Raw genomic sequence first — 24,104 nt, forward strand, 5'->3', positions numbered from 1 at the left:
ACTGGACACTACAGGACATTAACACTGCACTGAGAGAGAGGGGTTAATACAGTACAGACACACTGACTGGACACTACAGGACATTAACACTACACTGAGTGAGAGGGGTTAATACAGTACAGACACACCAACTGGACACTACAGTACATTAACACTGCACTGAGAGAGAGGGGTTAATACAGTACAGACACACTGACTGGACACTACAGGACATTAACACTGCACTGAGAGAGAGGGGTTAATACAGTACAGACACACTGACTGGACACTACAGGACATTAACACTGCACTGAGAGAGAGGGGTTGATACAGTCCATTAACACTGCACTGAGCGTCGCGGTCCCTTTAAGATGCAGGCAGGTCGGCTCCCTCCAGGTATTAAACGGGTCCGGGTGTGGTGGCGTAAACAGGAATTAAAAGGTTCAGCTCCACGGACTGGGCATGTGCGGACGGCACAGCGCTTCTCTACATGACCGCAGAGAGAGAGGGAGGAGGGGGAGATTAAGCGCAGGGAGCCCAACTGCTGGTTTAATCCCCTCTGAGCCGATAGACTCAGAGGACCGGGGCCACCGACAGCGGAGAACCTCCATATTGCAGAGCCGTAACGTTTAAACCCAGTGAAACATCACGACTCGCAAAAATAAATCAGGAGAAAAAAAACCACGAACTGAGGAGGAAAGTTCGAACGATCTTCCTGGGAAGAAGAAAGTTCTGAAAACTCCTGTCCTGTCTGGACTTAGTGCTCAAAATATTATAAATAACGGTTTTACTGTTTTTGGTCAGTCGGTAAGGAGAATTTTTCAACTTTAAAGATGAAAGACCGCCTGGACCAGCTCAAAGCGGTGAGTATAATTCCCTGTTTTTCAGTCTTTTCAAATTCACTGAGCTTTGTGTGCTGTATAATGAATCACACTGTTCCTACGGCAGTAACAACAGTTCTTATGTAATATTGATGTTCGACTGCATTGGAGTGACAGTGGATTTAATTTTAGATGATTAAACTGAGGGTTTCAAATATATGGATTGTCTCTTGAGAAATGTTAAACATCCAGCTTTTGTGTGTTTTATTGTTTATTTAAACAATCCAGATCCAGAGCCTGTCGGCGTATCCTCATCGGTATAACCGGTTTCACGTTAATCGATACTGGGTATCGGTCTCCTCAGAAACAAACAAGCGAGAGAGGGGATAACGCAGCGGGCCGTCCTTTGGGGTGCAGAAAAGCGTTTTTATTTATTAATCTTATTTTTATATACATCGGCGCAGTGCAGACGATTATCACGGCTGTCGTGTCGTGTTCCGGGGTTTGGGACGGAGATGCTCAGTTGCTCAGCCTGTTTCTGGCGTGCCGGTGTGTTGAATTCCGAGTCTGCCGAGCCCCGGTGACACCTGTACGTCTGCGCCTGTCAGCTGGCCGGGAGACGGGGGAGGAGGAGGGGCGAAGGACCGATTAAGGAAGGACACAAGGCGGTCTGCAGTCGCTGGTGCTCAAGGACACTCTGATAGCTGCTGGTCTCTCGGCGCTCCCGCTCACACCCGGCCGGGCAACAGGCTGCGCGGCTCCCCGCACCCCGAGTCTCGGCCCCCCGCCCCCACTCCCTGTCTCCGGGCCGCCCCCGGCGCCGTTGCCCCATCTCGCTGCTTCTCCGCCGCTCTCTCGCCTCTCCCAGCCCCGCAGGTGCGCCTGTATGTAAAGCAACGCGCCGCCGCTTCCATACTGAACCCGCTGAGGGGTGTCGCGCTGGAACCGGCCGGTCTGCCTGGTGGGAGGAGTGTACTGGCTCACACACACACACACGTAGTATCTGGCCCCCACGACGGGCGGAGAGGCAGACAGGAACGCGCCGGGGTCTGAGTGCTCTTCTGTTACAGCCCCCCTACTGCAACGGGATTATCCTGCTGTACTTGCGAAAGTCCACTTTGCAGCTGATCTTTGTCCATCTGGTCCGTTTGGTAGCCAGCAGTTTATTGATCGCAGGATTGTGTCCAGCTGTGTCTTGAAAAAAGTCGGGGTATCGCCTTCAACAACAGGCCTGGGCAGCTTGTTCCACACTCCCACCACCCTTTGTGTACAGAAGAGCCTCAGGTTCTTAGTCCTAGATGCTCTTCCACATACTGCTGTTTCTGCCGGAGTCCTCGGGCTGGTGCTTCACTGTTCATTCCGAAGGGGTCTGCTGGGTTCAGTTTGTCAGAGTCGTGGAGGATTTTGAAGACTAAAGAGATCCAGTTCCTTCAGCCTGCCAGTGTAGGACTTTCCTTCCACCCACAGCATGTCTCTGGTTGTCCTTCTCTAGTCTGGTTCCGGAGCCGCGGTGTCTTCTCATTAACAGAACCAGAATAGAACAATATTCTAAATGTGGTCGTACTTCCTAACAAGTTACACAGTTTGAACACAACACCCCTTGACTACGGATGTGGAGAACTTCACAATACTTAGTCTTTAGCTGTGTATCATAACTCTTCGTTTGTCTTTTTAACTGCTTCCTCACACTATTCAGAAGAATATTCACACCACAGCCTGTTTCACAAGTAGCCACTTCTAGCTGAGTGGTTCCCATTTTGTGTTTGTATTTTGTTGTTATAGATGCATGTAACTCTTTATCTGTAAATCCTACTTCCTTTGTAGCTACTACAGGGTTTGCAAGCCCTCTGATACATCTGATATACTATCTGTAAACATAAATAGTTGACTAAATATGCAGTTGTGTGCAAAACTCTGTTCACCCCCTGGTGAAGTCGTATGTTTTAGTGAATCCCTAAGTGAAAAGAAATTGACACGACCTCTGCGTGGTGCACACTTGAACATGATATATTTCTGCACAATTAGTATCTATTTACAGTTTTGTAGATTTTTCTAATAAAATAATATGGCGAATATGGCACGTGCACACATTTGGGCATCCTGTCTGTCCTTTGTAACATCCTGATTGGCCGAAATCACAGCTTTCAAACGTTTCCCGCTGCCAGAGAACAGTTTTTCTGTTCGAGCTTGTGGGGTTTCTCCCCTCTCTTCCTTGCCGAACGCTCCCAGGTCAGAAATACAGTAGTGTACAGTGGTATTTCTGAGCTGGGAGAGTGTTCCTGAACCCACTGCATGACTGAGATCCCCGCACAGATTTTAAAAACGATTCCAGTGTGGGGACTATGAAGGTCATTCCGAAAGCTTAATCTTTCGTTCCCGTAAGAACTCCGCGGCTGATTTTGAGGTATGTGTCCTGCCGAAATATCCTCTTCTCAACCTCACTTTCCTCGCTGCCTCTGGGACATGAGCTTCTAGGATCTGTTGGCACTGAGCTGGGTCCATTCTTCTTCCACTTGTTCACTACTTCCTCTGCCCAGCTTAACGGCGGGCAAGGGGCTCTTTTCTCCAAAATCTTCACCTGTTTTTCTCCAAACGTTTCTTCTGCGCGTTGCGGCCAAAAAACCCAATTACCATTTTGACAGGCCGCAGCACTTTGTTCCAAAAGGTTACTGGTTTGTCAGGGTTTTGTTTTGCATACTTGAGACGTTGCCTTTCGTGATGAGGCTGTGGGAAGGTTTTTTTCTTCTTCTGTGCAAGCCACGCCGGTCTGTGGACCGGCTAGACCTTCCTGCCGGTCCTCTGCGGTGCTCTGTGGCTTCTGCCGGGCAGATCTGCCCAGTTTTCAAGCACATCTAGTGATCTGGGTCTTTCAGGTCTCCTGCCTCGACTGCAGTGGTTCCCTTTAACTTCCGTTCCTGAAAGGTGGGAAGGGTCTGCAGGATGCGTTTAGAGACTTTTCACAGCCCTCCCCCCCCCTCCGTTCTGGATAGACGGTCGGGTCGGGGGTCCGGATCCGGTCCCTGGTGGTCTCCCACGTGCGGGACTAAAGAGCCCACGCCCCCCCTGTCCTGTGTGCTGGGCCTCTCTCGTGGTTCTGATCCGAGGCTGCATGCGGGGTCGAAATCGAGCTCCCGCCAGCCGGGCGAGTCTCGGGAACAGCGCCAGACGCGGTTTGTCCGCTCCTCCGATGCCGCCCTGCCGGAGACCGGAGATTTGCATGCGCAAATTTGCCCAAACGATCAAAAGCCTCATCTGGCGAGATAACCCTGGTGGTTTTGTCCCGTCGGTCACGTCGCGGAGAGAGAGAGAGAGAGAGCGGTGCTTTCAGTGGGACCTTCACAGGATGTACGCATTAGGACACCGATTGCTGTGGGAACTGAAAGTTGACCAGAGAACTGTGATGAGACCCACTACGAGTGTTCGGAATCCTCAAAGGCTTTGACAGTGAACAGTGAAACAGGAATCGCGGGACACCGGTGGAAACCACCTGGAAGGTCTTCTAAAAATGGGAACGGGCGTCATTTGATTGTTGTTGAAGCCGGTACCCTGGTTTCTGTCAAGACACAGCTGGATGAGTTCCTGCAGTCAGGACTGGAGGCACCTCTTTACACAGAGGGCGGTGGGAGTGTGGAACAAGCTGCCCAGCCATGTTGTTAGAGCCGATACCCTGAATTCTTTCAAAAAACGGATAGATCAGATCACTTTATTGGCCATATACAATTTCTTGTATTAGGGATTTGTGTTTTCGCATTCCCCAGCTTGCTCTCCATGAGACACACAGACAGGGAGAGAAGACTTGGGGTCAGAGCACAGGGTCAGTCATTTATACGGTGTCCCTGGAGCAGCTGGGGTTAAGGGCCTTGCTCATGGGCCCAACAGAGTAGGATTCCACTGACGGTCGCGGGATACAAACTGGCAACCATCTAGCCACAGGCACAGATCCTTAGCCACAGAGCCACATGAGATACTCAGATCAATTAACTACTGATTATGAAAAATGCTGGTTAGGAGGAGGCCATTTGGCCCATTTCTGATGTTAATTATGTTCTTAATAAAATACCTGTCAATTGATTTCTTGGGAATTGTTAAATTTTGCTTAAAGAAAATTGATTCAAAGTGAAAGGATTGAGTAATGTGCATACTGTACAGGGCTTGCTGGATGTGATTGGTCATGCCTGCATCCCTCCACTTAAGCTGAGTGTGATTGGTCATGCTTGCGCCTCTGCACTGGAGATGAGTGTGACTGGTCATGCCTGCGTCCCTGCACTGGAGCTGAGTGTGATTGGTCATACCTGGGCCACTGCACTGGAGCTGTGTGTGATTGGTCATGCCTGCGCTCCTGCACTGGAGCTGTGTGTGATTGGTCATGCCTGCGCTCCTGCACTGGAGCTGAGTGTGACTGGTCATGCCTGCGCTACGGCACTGGAGCTGAGTGTGATTGGTCATGCCTGCGCTGCTTCTGCACTGGAGCTGATTGTGATTGGTCATGCCTGTGCTGCTGCACTGGAGCTGAGTGTGATTGGTCATACCTGGGCCACTGCACTGGAGCTGTGTGTGACTGGTCATGCATGCGCCCCTGCACTCGAGCTGAGTGTGATTGGTCATACCTGGGGCACTGCACTGGAGATGAGTGTGACTGGTAATGCCTGTGCCCCTGCACTGGAGCTGTGTGAGATTGGTCATGCCTGTGCCCCTGCTCTGGACTACACAAACCGAGTCACGGGGCTCTAGACTCTTATAGCCCTGTGAGTGTACTGACACAGCCCAGTCACAGGCTCTAGACTCTTACAGTCCTGTGAGTGTACTGACACAGCCCAGTCACAGGCTCTAGACTCTTACAGTCCTGTGAGTGTATTGACACAGCCCAGTCACAGGCTCTAGACTCTTACAGTCCTGTGAGTGTACTGACACAGCCCACTCACAGGCTCTAGACTCTTACAGTCCTGTGAGTGTACTGACACAGCCCAGTCACGGGCTCTAGACTCTTATAGTCCTGTGAGTGTACTGACACAGCCCAGTCACGGGCTCTAGACTCTTACAGTCCTGTGAGTGTACTGACACAGCCCAGTCACGGGCTCTAGACTCTTACAGTCCTGTGAGTGTACTGACACAGCCCAGTCACAGGCTCTAGACTCTTACAGTCCTGTGAGTGTACTGACACAGTCCAGTCACGGGCTCTAGACTCTTATAGTCCTGTGAGTGTACTGACACAGCCCAGTCACGGGCTCTAGACTCTTACAGTCCTGTGAGTGTACTGACACAGCCCAGTCACGGGCTCTAGACTCTTACAGTCCTGTGAGTGTACTGACACAGCCCAGTCACAGGCTCTAGACTCTTACAGTCCTGTGAGTGTACTGACACAGCCCAGTCACAGGCTCTAGACTCTTACAGTCCTGTGAGTGTACTGACACAGCCCAGTCACGGGCTCTAGACTCTTATAGTCCTGTGAGTGTACTGACACAGCCCAGTCACAGGGCTCTAGACTCTTATAGTCCTGTGAGTGTACTGACACAGCCCAGTCACAGGCTCTAGACTCTTATAGTCCTGTGAGTGTACTGACACAGCCCAGTCACAGGCTCTAGACTCTTACAGTCCTGTGAGTGTACTGACAGCCCAGTCAGAGGTTTTTTAAATGTGTTTTTAGCTGATTCTCAGCCTAGTCAGGCTGTTTCTTGCCATCCCCCAGAGCCCCCGTCAGAGTAGTGAGATATCCGCACTTTGCTCTAACCCTGCTCTGAAACCACGGGACTCCTGTTACAGCCGCTCGGCTTGCTGACACGCACTGACGGCAGGCGCAGAGTGCGATCACAAGGCGCAGCTAACGAGGTTGAATAATTAGCCAGGGTGAGACCTGTGCTGGAGTCGGAGGAGCTCAGAGCCGATATGGCTGCACTTCTGCAGAGCGGTGGCTCTGTGGCTCAGGATCTGTGCCTGTGACTGGAAGGTTGCCGGTTCAAATCCCGCGGCCGGCAGAGGAATCCTACTCCGTTGGTCCCCTGAGCAAGGCCCTTAACCCCAACTGCTCCAGGGGCGCCGTACAATGGCTGACCCTGTGCTCCGACCCCAAGCTTCTCTCCCTGTCTGTGTGTCTGTGTCTCATGGAGAAAAGCTGGGGTATGCGAAAAGACAAATTCCGAATGCAAGAAATTGTATAGGGCAAATAAAGCAACATTAACATTACACACAGGACAGCAGGTCCGCCCCGCCTGCACTTCTCACCTCCGGCCACTGGGGGCAGTGCAGTGCACTCCGATGACCGCTTGCTGAAGGCATTCAGCCTTCCCGCTTGTTCCGATTTATATGACAAAATCTGATCAGCAAATTCTGCCAGATTTGCTTGTGGGCTTCCGACAGCCAGGGACTTGTGAACGTGGTGGGGTCTTTGTATCCCGTGCCTGATTTAGCTACATAACGTGGGAACAGGGACTTTGGCTGATTGCCCAAGGTTATCCCAGCTCAGCTGTCTACGCTGTCTGGTTTTGTACTGTGTACGGCAACAGACTGTTCCTAACCCATCATCAGAATGTTTTTATGTGTGGTTGCCGTATGCAGTTTTATGCTCTTTGATGCTCTGAAGTTCTTGAAGTTGGGGGTGAGAAGCTCTGGCTTGATGTACCAGAGCGCCTGTCTGTCTGAGAAGGCGCCCCGGCTGGTGTCTTGATCGAGCCGTCCTGGGAGTCGCATGGCCCCCGAATCCGCCCCGCTTTAACACCAGCGGGACGTGTGAGGAATATCGGGGTGCCGGAGCGCACAGCACCCACAGAGCTCCTACCCCGAGGCTCTCTCAGTCATCGTTGACTCTGGCTTCTCCAGGTTTCGTTTGCCACAACCCCAGACTCGGTTGTCTCGGGAGGAGGGGGAGGTAGAGATGTGTCGCTGTGAGCCTGGTGTAACCCCATACTCACTGCAGTACTTCCTGTCTCTGGGTGAGCTGATATTCCACCCTCTTTTCATATATCAGCGAATACAGGCTCAGGAGAACGGACTGTTTCATTGCTCAGTGCTTTATTAACGTCATCATGTGTGATGACACCCGTTGCTCTATCTGTGTCTGGAGCGGATCAGACTGCTGCAGGAGAAGGCTGCCCCGAGTAACGCTGTCTGTGTTCATGTGTCTCCTGCAGACGTGTGACACGGATGACGTGGACGAGGTGGAGATCTCTGTCGACAATGCAGCTTTCATGGATGAGTTCTTCACTCAGGTGAGAGCGGGCCACCGTCCCATCGCTGTCTGGACTGAGGGGTGCCGTTGTCTCTGATGCTCAAACCCCGTTGGGCGGGTCTGCTCCAGTGTCCCTCCCCCTGGGGGCCGGGTCTGCTCCAGTGCCCCTCCCCCTGGGGGCCGGGTCTGCTCCAGTGTCCCTCCCCCTGGGGGGCGGGTCTGCTCCAGTGTCCCTCCCCCTGGGGGGCCGGGTCTGCTCCAGTGCCCCTCCCCCTGGGGGCCGGGTCTGCTCCAGTGCCCCTCCCCCTGGGGGGCCGGGTCTGCTCCAGTGCCCCTCCCCCTGGGGGGCCGGGTCTGCTCCAGTGTCCCTCCCCCTGGGGGGCCGGGTCTGCTCCAGTGTCCCTCCCCCTGGGGGCCGGGTCTGCTCCAGTGCCCCTCCCCCTGGGGGCCGGGTCTGCTCCAGTGCCCCTCCCCCTGGGGGCCGGGTCTGCTCCAGTGCCCCTCCCCCTGGGGGGCCGGGTCTGCTCCGGTGTCCCTCCCCCTGGGGGGCCGGGTCTGCTCCAGTGTCCCTCCCCCTGGGGGCCGGGTCTGCTCCAGTGTCCCTCCCCCTGGGGGCCGGGTCTGCTCCAGTGTCCCCCCCCCCCCTGGGGGGCGGGTCTGCTCCGGTGTCCCTCCCCCTGGGGGGCCGGGTCTGCTCCAGTGTCCCTCCCCCTGGGGGCCGGGTCTGCTCCAGTGTCCCTCCCCCTGGGGGCCGGGTCTGCTCCAGTGTCCCTCCCCCTGGGGGGGCCGGGTCTGCTCCAGTGTCCCTCCCCCTGGGGGGCGGGTCTGCTCCAGTGTCACACCCATTGTGGTGGATGTGCTACAGTGGAGCAAGGGTGTTTGTGTTACCTGATCCCTAGAGCCGCCGCCTGGTCAAAAGAAGCTGGGACAGTGTGATCATTGCGTTGAGAGGCTGAGCACAGGGGTAACAGTGCAGGATGGCCCTCTCCCTCCTTGAACTCCCAGTGTACCCCCTGGGGTGTGGTCAGACTGCGTCAGCCGGAGCTAATGAAGATGGCAAAGAGATCCGAGCGTCGCGTTTGGAGAGGCGCGTCCAGTGTCTGTGCTCAGAGTGCTGTGTGCCATCTGTTCCAGATCGAGGAGATTCGTTCCAGCATCGACAAGATAGATGAGAATGTGGCCGAAGTGAAGAAGCTGTACTCCGTCATCCTGTCCGCACCCACTACAGACCAGAGTGCGTCCTGCTCTCTACTGGATACATCTGTCTCTCTGTCTCTGGTCCCCTGCTCCCTTCTCTCGCTGACACTGACCCTAGGCACGCCCCTGTCACTGTCACTGAGCACGCCCCTCTCACTGTCACTGTCACTGAGCACGCCCCTCTCACTGTCACTGACCCTGGGCACGACCCTCTCACTAACACTGACCCTGGGCACGACCCTCTCACTAACACTGACCCTGGGCACGACCCTCTCACTAACACTGACCCTGGGCACGCCCCTCTCACTAACACTGACCCTGGGCACGACCCTCTCACTAACACTGACCCTGGGCACGACCCTCTCACTGTCACTGACCCTGGGCACGACCCTCTCACTAACACTGACCCTGGGCACGTCCCTCTCACTAACACTGACCCTGGGCACGACCCTCTCACTAACACTGACCCTGGGCACGACCCTCTCACTGTCACTGACCCTGGGCACGCCCCTCTCACTGTTACTGTCACTGACCCTGGGCACGCCCCTCTCACTGTTACTGTCACTGACCCTGGGCACGCCCCTCTCACTGTTACTGTCACTGACCCTGGGCATGCCCCTCTCACTGTTACTGTCACTGACCCTGGGCACGCCCCTCTCGCTGTCACTGTCAATGGGCACGCCCCTCTCACTGACACTGTCACTGGGCACTCCCCTCTCGTTCACACTGTCCCTGGGCACATGAGGATTTAACACCCTTTCTTCTGTTCTTTTTATTGCAGAAACCAAAGATGACTTGGAAACTCTGACCAATGACATCAAGAAGATGGCAAACAGTGTTCGCAACAAACTAAAAAGTTAGTATTTCAGACTTGGAAATAAGATGACTTACACTGCCACACTGATGGGCACTCACAGGACTGTAAGAGTCTAGAGCCTGTGACTGGGCTGTGTCAGTACACTCACAGGACTGTAAGAGTCTAGAGCCTGTGACTGGGCTGTGTCAGTACACTCACAGGACTGTAAGAGTCTAGAGCCTGTGACTGGGCTGTGTCAGTACACCCACAGGACTGTAGGAGTCTAGAGCCTGTGACTGGGCTGTGTCAGTACACTCACAGGACTATAAGAGTCTAGAGCCTGTGACTGGGCTGTGTCAGTACACTCACAGGACTGTAAGAGTCTAGAGCCTGTGACTGGGCTGTGTCAGTACACTCACAGGACTATAAGAGTCTAGAGCCTGTGACTGGGCTGTGTCAGTACACTCACAGGACTGTAAGAGTCTAGAGCCTGTGACTGGGCTGTGTCAGTACACTCACAGGACTATAAGAGTCTAGAGCCTGTGACTGGGCTGTGTCAGTACACTCACAGGACTATAAGAGTCTAGAGCCTGTGACTGGGCTGTGTCAGTACACTCACAGGACTGTAAGAGTCTAGAGCCTGTGACTGGGCTGTGTCAGTACACTCACAGGTCTATGAGAGTCTAGAGCCTGTGACTGGACTGTGTCAGTACACTCACAGGTCTATGAGAGTCTAGAGCCTGTGACTGGGCTGTGTCAGTACACTCACAGGACTGTAAGAGTCTAGAGCCTGTGACTGGGCTGTGTCAGTACACTCACAGGACTATAAGAGTCTAGAGCCTGTGACTGGGCTGTGTCAGTACACTCACAGGTCTATAAGAGTCTAGAGCCTGTGACTGGACTGTGTCAGTACACTCACAGGTCTATAAGAGTCTAGAGCCTGTGACTGGACTGTGTCAGTACACTCACAGGACTGTAAGAGTCTAGAGCCTGTGACTGGGCTGTGTCAGTACACTCACAGGACTATAAGAGTCTAGAGCCTGTGACTGGGCTGTGTCAGTACACTCACAGGACTGTAAGAGTCTAGAGCCTGTGACTGGGCTGTGTCAGTACACTCACAGGTCTATAAGAGTCTAGAGCCTGTGACTGGACTGTGTCAGTACACTCACAGGACTGTAAGAGTCTAGAGCCTGTGACTGGGCTGTGTCAGTACACTCACAGGACTATAAGAGTCTAGAGCCTGTGACTGGGCTGTGTCAGTACACCCACAGGACTGTAAGAGTCTAGAGCTTGTGACTGGGCTGTGTCAGTACACTCACAGGACTATAAGAGTCTAGAGCCTGTGACTGGGCTGTGTCAGTACACTCACAGGACTGTAAGAGTCTAGAGCCTGTGACTGGGCTGTGTCAGTACACTCACAGGACTATAAGAGTCTAGAGCCTGTGACTGGGCTGTGTCAGTACACTCACAGGACTATAAGAGTCTAGAGCTTGTGACTGGGCTGTGTCAGTACACTCACAGGACTGTAAGAGTCTAGAGCCTGTGACTGGGCTGTGTCAGTACACTCACAGGACTGTAAGAGTCTAGAGCCTGTGACTGGGCTGTGACAGTACACTCACAGGACTGTAAGAGTCTAGAGCCTGTGACTGGGCTGTGTCAGTACACTCACAGGTCTATAAGAGTCTAGAACCTGTGACTGACTACTACTTTTGCACACAAGGGAGGGCATAGAATATGTAATGAATTATCGAATTTTTGCCTATTTTTCGTTTTAACCAGGTATTGAACGGAACATAGAGCAGGATGAGGAACGGTCTTCTGCAGACCTGCGGATACGGAAATCTCAGGTATAATATAACAGATCAATCACTGTTAATCTCTCTCTCAGTGCAGTGTTAATGTCCTGGAGTGTCCAGTCAGTGTGTCTGGACTGTATTAACCCCTCTCTCTCAGTGCAGTGTTAATGTACTGTAGTGTCCAGTCAGTGTGTCTGGACTGTATTAACCCCTCTCTCTCAGTGCAGTGTTAATGTACTGTAGTGTCCAGTCAGTGTGTCTGGACTGTATTAACCCCTCTCTCTCAGTGTAGTGTTAATGTACTGGAGTGTCCAGTCAGTGTGTCTGGACTGTATTAACCCCTCTCTCTCAGTGCAGTGTTAATGTCCTGTAGTGTCCAGTCAGTGTGTCTGGACTGTATTAACTATTTTGTCTTTCTCTTCCACCAGCACTCGGTCCTCTCCAGGAAGTTTGTAGAGGTCATGACAAAGTACAATGAAGCACAGGTGGATTTCAGGGAGAGGAGTAAAGGACGTATCCAAAGACAGCTGGAGATCAGTGAGTTTGTGCCTCACCCTCTCGTGTCCACCACATGTACCATGTGTCACCTGTGTGTCTCTACATATCTCTGTGCTGTATCTCGTGTCTCTTTGTGTCTCTGTGCTGTACCACATGTGTCTCTCTGTGTCTCTGTGCTGTATCTCGTGTCTCTTTGTGTCTCTGTGCTGTACCACATGTGTCTCTCTGTGTCTGTGTCTCTGTGTGTTTCTTTGTGTCTCTGTTCTGCATCTCGTGTCTCTCTGTGTCTCTGTGTGTTTCTTTGTGTCTCTGTTCTGCATCTCGTGTCTCTCTGTGTCTCTGTGTGTTTCTTTGTGTCTCTGTTCTGTATCTCGTGTCTCTCTGTGTCTCTCTGTGTCTCTGTGCTGTACCACATGTGTCTCTCTGTGTCTCTCTGTGTCTCTCTGTGTCTCTCTGTGTCTCTGTGTGTTTCTTTGTGTCTCTGTTCTGCATCTCGTGTCTCTCTGTGTCTCTGTGTGTTTCTTTGTGTCTCTGTTCTGCATCTCGTGTCTCTCTGTGTCTCTGTGTGTTTCTTTGTGTCTCTGTTCTGTATCTCGTGTCTCTCTGTGTCTCTCTGTGTCTCTGTGTGTTTCTTTGTGTCTCTGTTCTGTATCTCGTGTCTCTCTGTGTCTCTGTGCTGTACCACATGTGTCTCTCTGTGTCTCTCTGTGTCTCTCTGTGTCTCTGTGTGTTTCTTTGTGTCTCTGTTCTGTATCTCGTGTCTCTCTGTGTCTTTGTGCTGTACCACATGTGTCTCTCTGTGTCTCTCTGTGTCTCTGTGTGTCTCTGTGCTGTATCTCGTGTCTCTCTGTGTCTCTGTGCTGTACCACATGTGTCTCTCTGTGTCTCTGTATGTCTCTGTGTGTCTCTGTGCTGCTGCTTAGCTTATTCGCTATCTCTCTCCCCTCCAGCTGGTAAGAACACGACAGATGAGGAGCTGGAGGAAATGCTGGAGAGTGGGAACCCAGCTATCTTCACTGCAGGGGTAATGTGTCCCTCTGCCTGGCGCTCTCTCGGAGCGGTGTCTGGACTGCAGTGTGCTAACACTCTCCTGCCTCTGTCCAGATCATAGACTCCAGCATCTCAAAGCAGGCCCTCAGTGAGATCGAGTCCCGGCACAAGGACATCGTGAGACTGGAGAGCAGCATCAAAGAGCTGCACGACATGTTTGTGGACATTGCAATGCTGGTGGAGAACCAGGTACGGTCTGTCTGTGTCTCTGCTGTTGCAGTACTGGGTACCTGTCTGTGTGTCGTCCTCTGTCTGTGTCTCTGCTGTTGCAGTACTGGGTACCTGTCTGTGTGTCGTCCTCTGTCTGTGTCTCTCCTGTTGCAGTACAAGGGTCCCTGTCTGTGCGTCATCCTCTGTCTGTGTCTCTGCTGTTGCAGTACTGGGTACCTGTCTGTGTCTCTCTGTTGTTGGATTGGCATGGGATAATGTGTTTCTTTACTGTATGTCTCGAAGTAGCTTTTCATCTACGTCCATATAGACCTCATTGTAAAGAATTATTTTAACCAGTGTTTTCCTTCACTTGTTAAATGCTTTCTGGGGAAAGTTAGGATTAAGGTAAGGATCCGTGTTCTTCTGCATGTCAGTACCTGTGTATGGGAAGTGTCTGTCGGTCTGTGTGCGTGTTAGTGCACTAATGGAGTAAGAAAGACCGTAGAACATGTCTGGCATAAGTCCGTGGAGGCAGTGAGACAAGTTTGTGTCAGTCCTGCGTAGCTGTGTGTCTGACAGAGTATTTCTGCTTTTCTTTCAGGGAGAGATAGTTGATAATATAGAAGCCCAAGTGTCTAAGACAGTGGATCATATCGCAGTGGCAAAAACTGAGACCAAGAAAGCTGTAAAATACCAGAGCCGATCACGGAAGGTACTGTACTCACCCTGTACAGTGTGACAGCGTACTGAACACAGCACCACACTATACAGCATACGCACACACACCGGACTCACTGTCCCCGAGTGTGACACACTATACAGCACACACACTGGACTCACTGTAAGTGTGACACACTGTTCAGCACACACACACACACACACTGGACTCACTGTAAGTGTGACACACTGTTCAGCGCGCACACACACACACACTGGACTCACTGTCCCTAAGTGTGACACACTGTACAATGTGCAAATACACACACACACACACACACACACACACACACACACACACACACACAGGACTCACTCTCCCCAAGTGTGACACACTGTACAATGTGCAAATACACACACACACTGGACTTACAGTACCTAAGTGTGACACACTGTACAATGCGCAAACACACACACACACACACACACACACTGGACTCACTGTCCCCGAGTGTGACACACTTTCTTTTTTCACTGTCTTTCCTTCCATCCTTCTGTCGCCCCCCTCGGTCTCTCTCTCTTTGTCCTGTCTCTGTCTCTGTCCGATCCTGTCCCACCTGTCCTGGACGGCACCGACTCTCTTCCTCTCTTCCTGTCCGGTTTCCCCCTCTCTCTTCCTGTCTCCCCCCGCCCCCCCCCGCCCCCGTCAGGGCGGCATGATCGACAGGATCGAGAGTAACATGGACCAGTCAGTGGGCTTCGTCGAGCGCGCCGTCGCCGACACTAAGAAAGCCGTCAAGTTTCAGAGCGAGGCTCGCCGGGTGAGTCGCGTCACAGTACCCCCCTGGACCCCGGAATACCTACCCCCCGCCACCCCAAATGCCTTGGTCCCCACATTCCCTGCGCCTGCTTCCTCTGAGCGACGGATGGCTCGGGTCGAGACTGTGATGCAGGGCCACGTGCCAACCGGCGAAATGTTCCGGGTTCGACTGAGGCATCGAGAGACTGGCACTGTGTAATTGGAGTCCCTGCGCGGCTCGAACGCAAACATGGGGAAAAGGGGGAGCAAGCCTAGTTCTGTGGTACCCCAAACCACTGCAGTTGGTCTCGCCTGCTCCTGGTGTCACCCCGCTCCTGAACCCTGCCCCCGAGCCTGCCTGCCTGCGTGGAGCTGGGGTTCCAGGCTTTTCCCTGACTTTCCCTTCCTGGACATCCCAGGCCAGTCTCGCACCCGTGTCGGGCTGTGAGCCCATCCCTCCTCACCCCTCAACCCTCAACCCTCACTCACCCTCACCCTCACATTTGTCCTCAGATTCACCCTCACCCTTGACCTTCCTGTTCTGCCACACTATGGTGGCAGCAGACGCGGCACCTCCTCCTCTCCCGCCCGCTCTCAGCTGCGTCACCACAGGGTGGCGCTGTTCGGCTGTAAAAAGCATCTTGGACGTCGTGGAACGTAAAGCCATTGAAACACCAACTGTGTGACAACTGTGCTGTCTTGTGTTGCATGCCTTGAATTCTCCCAGAAAACCCCCCAAAACACACCAGAAGTGACCTCAGACCCCCTTCCCCCCAGAGAAAAGATTCCTGCCACATAAAACTGCGCCTCTTGGCTCAAGACCTCCAGACGGCCTGACCCGCTGTGTCCCAGCACCAGGACACCGCCAGCACCCCTCCCGCTGTCCCTCTGTCTGCTGCTCCTTTTCTCTGAACTGGTTCTCCTCAAACGTCAGCCTGTCCTCTCCCTGCAGCCCTGCCTTGCTGTGTCCATGTGAGTTACACACAGGAGTGACTGTGTGCGCAGTGTGTGCGTCAGCATGTGTGCGGCAGTGTGTGGATCTTCAGTTAATACTAAAACCACAGCCCTCTGTATGCAGGCCCGCTCTGCCTTGGGGCCCAGACCTGCGCAGTCGCAGGGGCCCGCTCTGCCTTGGGGCCCGGACCTGCGCAGCCGCAGGGGCCCGCTCTGCCTTGGGGCCCGGACCTGCTCAGCCGCAGGGGCCCGCTCTGCCTTGGGGCCCGGACCTGCGCAGCCGCAGGGGCCCGCTCTGCCTTGGGGCCCGGACCTGCGCAGCCGCAGGGGCCCGCTCTGCCTTGGGGCCCGGACCTGCGCAGCCGCAGGGGCCCGCTCTGCCTTGGGGCCCGGACCTGCGGCTGCCTTGGGGCCCGGACCTGCGCAGTCGCAGGGGCCCGCTCTGCCTTGGGGCCCGGACCTGCGCAGTCGCAGGGGCCCGCTCTGCCTTGGGGCCCGGACCTGCGCAGTCGCACTGCGCGTAGTGGTCACACAGGCCTGTGAGGCTCCACACTACAGCAGAGAAGCCAGCAGGCAGCTGCATCTCCTGCAAAGCAGCCAGACACCCACAGATCCTTTCCCCCAGGAAAGGGAGAAAGAGATCTCTGTCATATTATAGTAACAGTACTGGAATATTAGAAGCTCCCTGATCAGCGCTGTGTCTCTGGCTGTCCTCCTCAGAAAGTGGTGATTATAGTGGCAATAGCCCTGGTGTGTCTGGCAGTCCTTGCGCTCATCATCGGACTGTCGGTGGGACTCACTCGCAAATGAGACTTCAGTCTGTGAGTAAAGACGCTGAGCACTGTTACACTGGGGCAGCTGAGAGAGAGGAGTTAATACAGTACAGACGCACTGACTGGACATGAATTAAAACACTAGTCTACAATCTCTGTGCTGTGCCTGTTGTCTCCTCTCTCACGGTCTCTCCTCGGCTGGAACAGGGTGACTGGGTGTGTGGTTTCAAGCTGGTGTCAAGCTGGGGACGTACCTGGTGAGAGGGCTCTGTGTGGTTTAATGGGTGTCTTCCTGGTCTCTGCTTCTCATTGGGATCTTGTTTGGAGTTTGGATTGGTGGTGATGGAGAAGTCTGAGGAACAGCAGGCTGGAGCATGCTGCAAAAGCATTGTTAACGCCTTGTTAGTACAGTGTAGTATAGCTCAGTGAAATTGGGGTGAAATCACAGTACAGTACAGTAAAGCCCAGTGAGATTGGGGTGAAATCACAAAGCACAGTGCACTAGTGCCCAGTGAGATTGAGGTGACATCTCAGTGCAGTGCACTAGTGTCCAGTGAGATTGGGGTGCAATCACAGTACAGTGCACTAGTGCCCAGTGAGATTGGGGTGCAATCACAGTACAGTGCACTAGTGCCCAGTGAGATTGGGGTGCAATCACAGTACAGTGCACTAGTGCCAAGAGAGATTGGGGTGAAATCTCAGTGCAGTAAAGCGCAGTGAGATTGGGGTGAAATCACAGTACAGTGCAGTAGAGCCCAGTGAGACTGGGGTGAAATCACAGTACAATGCAGTAGAGCCCAGTGAGATTGGGGTGAAATCACAGTACAGTGCACTATTCCCCAGTGAGATTGGGGTGAAATCTCAGTGCAGTGCACTAGTGCCCAGTGAGATTAGGGTGAAATCACAGTACAGTGTAGTTCAGGTGGGTAGCTGCGTCAGCATGCGTAGGCTGCAAGGAAACAAGTAATAAGTTTATTCCATGCTGAAAAGAGAAGAGAGAAAACGCAATGTTGACACCTGAAGAAGGCTTCACAGCCAAAACGTTGCGTTTTCTCTCTTCTCTTTTCGGCATGGAATAAACCTATTACTTGATCCTTTGTAGTACTAACAGTCTCTGTTCAGAGGTACCGGTCAGTTTTCGGGCTGCACTCATGAGACAGACTGCAGGTCTCAGTCGAAGTGCTTCTTTCTTCTGCAGATGATCAGTTTGGCCTCTTTGCTGCAACACACCCAGAAACATGTGTCTTCCCTGCACCCGACACCGGGCAGGCGCTGTCTGCGCTCTGGGGGCTGCAGACCCTCAGTGACCCAGCCCTCGTTACGTAATTACTGATTGACTGATATTGTGTCTCTTTCCTCCCCAGAAAGTCATCATTCTAAGTGTGGTCTGCACAGTCCTAGTTTTGGTCATCCTGGCAATTGTTCTGGGAACAACCATTAAGTGACAAGAAGGCTGAAACCTTGCATCCTACAAATCCTTCCTATCATCCCTTGTTCCTAACCTCCCTGTTCCCTGTGCAACTGTTGGCCTTCCTGACCCCGGCGCCCACCAATCAGACGAAGACAACTGGGTGGGAACTTCCTGTTTTCTGTCGTGGCTCCTCCCATTCTGTGGAGCTCCGCCCATGCACTCCTGAGATGGACACGCCCACTGAGGAGAGCGAGAGGGAGATGGACAGACAGAGCCAGACCATGGAGACAGACAGTGTGAAGGCTCTCTCTTCCTCGCTCTCACTCATCCTGCTGCTCGCCACGTCTTGCCACACTAAGTCAGCCGGGCAGGGCCTCCTGGGCTTGTCTCCATCCTGCTCGTCCCTCTGATGACGTTTGCTCCCGTCTACCAGTTGAGGACCTGTGCCCACTCACCCTTTCTGCCTCACGTCCTGTCTGACTTGGCCAGTCCCCTTCTGCAGAGTGAGCCCCTTCCCTCCTCTTTCTCCTGCTCTGAGGTTTCCCTGTATCCACTTCCCAATCCGGGCCTGGGGCTGAGCCAATCAGAATGCCCCCGACTGTGCCCCACTCACTTCACCAGATTCTACCACTGAGACCGCGCTGATTATCACAGAGGGGAGAGCATGTGACTTTCAGATTTGATTTGACAGTAATTTTTTGTTATTGTTCTCAATCTTTAAACATTTTAACTGAAGGAATAAAGAGATTTTATATTTTGTGTTTTATGCAGTTGGGGTTCAGTGGGTAATTTCTCTCAGTCTGTCTCTGTTCCTCTCTTCCTCCCTCTCCTGTTAATCCTTCTCTTCCTCCTCCTCCTCCTCAGTCCGTCCTCCATTCCTCCCCCTACCTCCTCCCTCACCAGGATCATGCGACAAGGCTGCATGGCAGGGTCACATGACAGGTTCCTGGGTCAGGGTCATGTGACTAGGCCCTACAGCCAGAGCACTTGTCAAGGTCATGCGCCAAGGTCATGTCAGGGTCATGTGCCATCATGCTCATGGGGCACACCTGTTCTGTGTGCGCTGGCGTGGCAGAGATCACAGATGGCACTCGCTCTCCCCAGCCCCGCAGACTGGTCTCTTCCATCAGTCCAGTGGCCAGCTGCCAGAGGCCCAGAGGTCTTTAACCTCACCTGCATCCAGCGCTGCTCCCCAGTTAAAGACTCTATCACGCCGTTAAAAACATGAGGCCCAGGCGCCATGGTGCTCAGCATCTCTGCTGCTGGGAGGGGTCTCCTCAGTCTCCAGTGCCCTGTGAGCAAGTCTCCCTGCTCACCTGCTTCAGCCCTGCAGCCTCCTGACTGCAGCTCTGTTTTCACACCTTGTTGGGCGAGGAGTCTTGGAGACTTTACTATTACCACCGCTACTGTGTTTGAGATTGCCGGCACACAGGAGCGGTTACAGACGAGGGGAGGCCATTCAGCCCCACCTGCGTGGCTGCGACAGTAGCGAGTAGTTAGCAGAGGGGGGCCATGGTGCTGTGGTAGTCAGCATCGCTGCCTCACAGCTCTGGATCCCTGGGATCAATTCCCAACACATGCTGGTAGGTGAATTGGATTCTGGGAAAACTGGCCCTGGCGTGAGTGTGTGCATGTCTGTGTCTGTCTGTGCCCTGCGATGGGCTGGCGTCCCGTCCAGGGTGTGCCCTGCCGTGTGTCTGTTGCATGCTGGGATAGGCTCCGGACCCCTGCAACCTTGTATTGGATAAAGCAGTTGGAAACAGCTGGTTAGTTCGTTTTAACTGGTGTTTAGCTGGTGTCCCCTTGAGGTAGCTGACCCTTGAGCTGCTGTGGTGGTCTGTCCAGCTGTAAGAACGGGGGCACTTGTCGGCCGCTCTGGATAAACACGTTCCCCCTACCAGTTCGTCACAGGTTGAAATATAACGTTTTGAGAAAGCACAGATGGTTGAAATGGACCCGCTGGCACATGCCTGCTCCCGGGAGGCTGTGTGGGAAAGATGAGTATCCTCAGAGTCTTTGGTCCAGACCTGGCGAGTAGATCTGCTGAAAGCACCAGCCTTCCAGATGGCCGGGGAGCCAGCAGCTTTGACACCAGACGGGCTGCTTTCGCCTGAAGGGCTGGAGGGGGCCTCAGCCTGTCCCACCTCCAGTCTGCTCACTGACTTCAGCCTGCAGGCTCCCTTTGGCCGCGCTGTGGCGGAGCAGGTTGATGTTAGTTGGGCCATCGCCCCCTGGTGGCTGTACTGTAGTGTTGCGTCCTACCTTGTGAAAAGTGGCCTCCTGTGCTGTTTCCATCTCTCTATTTCTCCTGTCGTTTTTTTTCTTTTCTGGCTCCCACCTGCAGAAGAAGATCATGATCATGGTCTGCTGTCTCATCCTGGCCATCATCCTGGCCTCCACACTGGGCAGCATGTTCACATAGACAGGTGAGTGTCCACAGGGGACAGTATTAGACCAGCAGCTAGTTCACAGCTCAGCAGGTGTGACCCTGGTCCGTACCTGGATGGGAGACTCCTGGGAAAGCTGAGGTTGCTGCTGGAAGAGGTGTTAGCGGGACCAGTAGGGGGCGCTGACCTGGCAGTCTTTCTGGGTCCTAATGCCCCAGTATACTGATGGGGGAAAAAAAGGCATCGTTCTTCAGATGAGACGTAGAACCGAGGCTGTGAGTGTACATTGAGTGGAGTGTCCAGAAAAGTGCTAAATAAATGTAAGGAATTATTATTAATTATTACACAATTTGTTAACACAGACAGGTGATGTGAGAATCAATATGTAAGAGTCTTGTGAGACAGTTGAGCTGTCAAAGGCATGGGTTAGTTTCAGGATGTTAACCTGTGTGACAAATCACCAGGGCATTTCCAAGGTAAAAGCTTAACTGGCATTACACTTGCCGATATCCTGTTCCTCCAAGCTCAGACTGAATTAATTTGCAGCTGACCTGTGCCCCAAGAGTGAGCTCTCTTCATTTTCTCAGCCTCGGAGTGGGTACCCTGTCATTAGTTTTTAATCTGTTAAATTATGTATCATGTGTTAACTCCCCTCATCTCTGTGTTAGAAAAATAGATTGTGCAATTACTAAAAAGTAAGAAAGTAAGAATGAGGTAACTTTTACTCCATCTGAATTAGTTGTTGCAATTTGTTGTCATTATAGCAGTGATCTCAAGGGGTCAATTTTTTAAAAATAATAAATAACTGGGATATGTTACCCCGGCTTCAGATCCACACCTTTCTGATTTGCAACCTGTGGGGAATTCCCCTACACCAAAGGGCCAGGCCTCCTATCACTGGAGAATTGAGCATTACCAAGGGCTCTTGTGAGTGATGTCATTTCCTGTGACAGTAACTGTCTCTGTGCTGGAAGAGTCATATGACAAAAAAAACCCCACCAGAGTGTCAGAGTGTCCTCCTTGTCATTAGGATTAGGAAGCTGTTGGCTGATCCTGTTGGTGACTGTTCTGGTCTAGCAGCAGGGTCTCCTGGGAGATGTTGTTCATTTTTTGCAGCTGCCACGTCCACATGCGTTTGTAGCCTGAGGATGGCGATGATGATGATGAAGATTGAAGTGGCGGTGGTGTCTGTCACTCTAACTCCCGGCTGTTGCTGTTTTACAGGGGTACAGAGAGGCCTCTGGGCTCCAGGGGGCACTGCGCTGGCCCATCGCTAGGAATCGTCCTGACTGTTCGTCTGTCTGTCTGTTTGGCTGTAGACAGCACTGGGTCTCCCCATCTCTCTCTGCCTCCAGGTCCCCCTCTCTCCGGGTCTGTCCCAGTCCACAAGGGGGCTCAGAGGAGAGAGAGGAGTGAGGATGATGGCACACATCTTGCAACATAGTACTACTACTGCCATTGATAATAATAATTATTATAATAATAAAAATAATAATAAAGTCGGGTTCCAGCAGGGCTCCTAGTGCTGGTCCTGCTGAGCCAACTGTCACCTGAGATCACCTTTTAACCACCGCATTACATGAGACTTAGAAACTCACAGAGTAGAAAGGAACTGTAAATGTGAGAATGAAGCAGGTGATTTATCCAGGCCAGAATGAAAAGCAGGAGGTGTGTGGGCCTACAGAAGCAGGAGTGGGGACCCCTGGGCAAGATCAGTGATTCTCAGTCCTGGTCCGGGATCTAAGTCTTAATCACAGTTTGATTTCTTTCATTTTTTAATTCGTGGCCTGTTTCTTAAAATTGCATTTAGCTCTGAATACATGAGAAGAGGCACCTGTCGTCCTCACTGTGGGCGTGTCTCACACCGTGTCCCTCCCATTGTAGGCGTATCCAATACAGTGTCACCCCCACTGTGGGCGTGTCTGATATGATGTCACTCCCAGTGTGGGCGTGTCTGATACAGTGCCATTCCCACTGTGGGCGTGTCTGATACAGTGTCACTCCTATGAGGGAACAGGTAAAGATTTATTCCATGCTGAAAGGAAAAGAAAAGCCGTTCAATATTTTGGCTGTGGATCCTTTTTCCTTCTTCTTCACACCTGAGAAAGGCTCCACGGCTGACATGGTCCTTCTTAAATTGACTTAACGTTGACTGCATGAACTTCAGATTGCAAAAGCTGCTGGAAATAATCCAACAATCAGATCAGTTCCTGGCGGCTGTTATCCCTGGTGATTTCGGGGCACAGCTGGCATGAAACTAGCAGAGGCAGGGGTCCCCAGAACCACCACTGATCTCTTGTGCAGAGAGTGAGATACAGCGCCCCCTGCTGTCTAACCCACAGAATGCGGCTCATCAGTATTTGTGTGCAGGTGAAGTGATCGTTACTGGTTGTAGCACGGTGGTGGTGATCTTCAGTTTCCCCTCTGTGCCTGGACAGAGAGAGGGGGGGTTCCCGCTGGCCATCATCCGGATTCGGGACTGGCGCAGTCTGTCGGCGTTGTTGTAGTTGTTTCTCTGTGTGTCCGTGTTTGAATATCGAGTTGTTGCTGGTTCTGGGTTTATTGACTTACTGAATCCTCTCGGTCTGTGTGTGTCCTTCTGGTGAACCTGCCCATGAGGCAGCTGCTGGCTGTCTCCCTTTCCCTCTCTCATCCGCTCTCTCTCCACTCCTCTTCCCTCTCACAGTCTCCAGCCCTCCCTCTCACACAACCCTGCTGTGATGTAACAGTTTTTTATCAAGCATCATTAAACCCTGTGGACAAAGACACTGGCTCTCCGTGTGTGATTGTGAGACAGATCAAGACCAGTTACAGATGTGAGGAGCCCATCCAGCCCGTTCGCTAGTCAGTAGTGTGTTGAGCTGAGGATCATCCAGCTGTTTCTTGAAAGAAACCAGGGTATCGGCTTCAATATCAGGGTTGGGCAGTTTGTTCCACACTCCCACCGCTCTTGGTGTAAAGAGCTTCCTGCCCTGACTGGAGGATCTCATCCAGCTGTTTCTTGAAAGAAACCACGGTATAGGCTTCTGCAACATGGCTGGGTAGCTTGTTCCACACTCCCACCACTCTTTGTGTAAAGACGGGCCTCCTGTTCTCGTTTGTAACTGCTCTTCCAGAAAGTTTTCACCCGTGTCCTCTGGTTGGCGTCTCACTGTTAGAAGTGTCCAGGGTGTGAAAGTGCCAATTCAAGAGTCTTTTTCGAGGGGCCGAAGAGCAGGTCAGCGGGGTGGCGTGGAGTGTAGCGCCTCTGCTCTTCAGCTCGCGGGTCCTGGGTTCGACTCCACGCGGGGGTGTTCGCAGACGATGTGGCGTCCTGATGGGCTCCCCCTGCAGGCCAGTCCAGAGCCAGGCTGGGTTCACTGGAGCGGCATGACTGCGTGCTCGCATTCTCACGCCAGCTGGAAGGCAGTTCCTGCTCACGCTGGCTCTTGGACTGGTGTCCTGTGCCACAGCCAGAGGAGACTACATCATTAAACCCTCCGTTTCCAGAAATAAACTGCGTGAATCAGCCCGCCTGTGTGGGTGATGTCTCAATGTGCAGCAAAAGCACCAGAGCAACCACCAGACTCTGGGGTGGGAGCTGAAGGGAGGCAGGACTGACAGGCAGCCTAACCAATCACAGGGTATACAAAATACAGGAAGTAAACAGTGGGGTTATGGGAAATGTAGTTCAC

The 24,104-nt window shown here is 52.9% G+C and overlaps 1 protein-coding gene across 6 annotated transcripts; it reads left to right on the forward strand.

The window, feature by feature from the left end:
• Positions 1 to 405: 405 nt before the first annotated feature.
• Positions 406 to 23,196, forward strand: LOC148656959 (syntaxin-3-like). Of its 6 annotated transcripts, XM_088644346.1 has the most exons (12): positions 406 to 842; positions 7,925 to 8,002; positions 9,097 to 9,196; positions 9,941 to 10,015; positions 11,735 to 11,802; positions 12,180 to 12,288; positions 13,200 to 13,273; positions 13,354 to 13,488; positions 14,051 to 14,161; positions 14,817 to 14,927; positions 20,388 to 20,469; positions 21,655 to 23,196. In XM_088644346.1, the coding sequence occupies exons 1-11, from the start codon at positions 813 to 815 to the stop codon at positions 20,463 to 20,465; spliced, it is 969 nt and encodes a 322-aa protein (XP_088500472.1). In that variant the 5' UTR covers positions 406 to 812; the 3' UTR covers positions 20,466 to 20,469; positions 21,655 to 23,196. The 6 variants fall into 6 exon arrangements, with proteins under 6 accessions (XP_088500472.1, XP_088500476.1, XP_088500471.1 ...); XM_088644350.1 differs by lacking the exon at positions 14,051 to 14,161; XM_088644345.1 differs by lacking the exons at positions 20,388 to 20,469; positions 21,655 to 23,196 and adding an exon at positions 17,997 to 18,813.
• The last annotated feature ends 908 nt before the right edge of the window (positions 23,197 to 24,104 follow it).

Source organism: Lepisosteus platostomus, chromosome 8, assembly GCF_059453375.1.
Source record: "Lepisosteus platostomus isolate fLepPlt1 chromosome 8, fLepPlt1.hap1, whole genome shotgun sequence".
Taxonomy (NCBI): domain Eukaryota; kingdom Metazoa; phylum Chordata; class Actinopteri; order Semionotiformes; family Lepisosteidae; genus Lepisosteus; species Lepisosteus platostomus.

What these genes read in the sequence shown, in the direction of transcription:
- LOC148656959 (XM_088644345.1), top strand. Translation starts at nt 813, where the DNA reads ATGAAAGACCGCCTGGACCAGCTCAAAGCG. An exon ending in CCAAAGACAGCTGGAGATCA is followed by an intron (nt 12,289 to 13,199) that starts GTGAGTTTGTGC and finishes TCTCCCCTCCAG; the next exon opens with CTGGTAAGAACACGACAGAT. An exon ending in CAATGCTGGTGGAGAACCAG is followed by an intron (nt 13,489 to 14,050) that starts GTACGGTCTGTC and finishes CTTTTCTTTCAG; the next exon opens with GGAGAGATAGTTGATAATAT.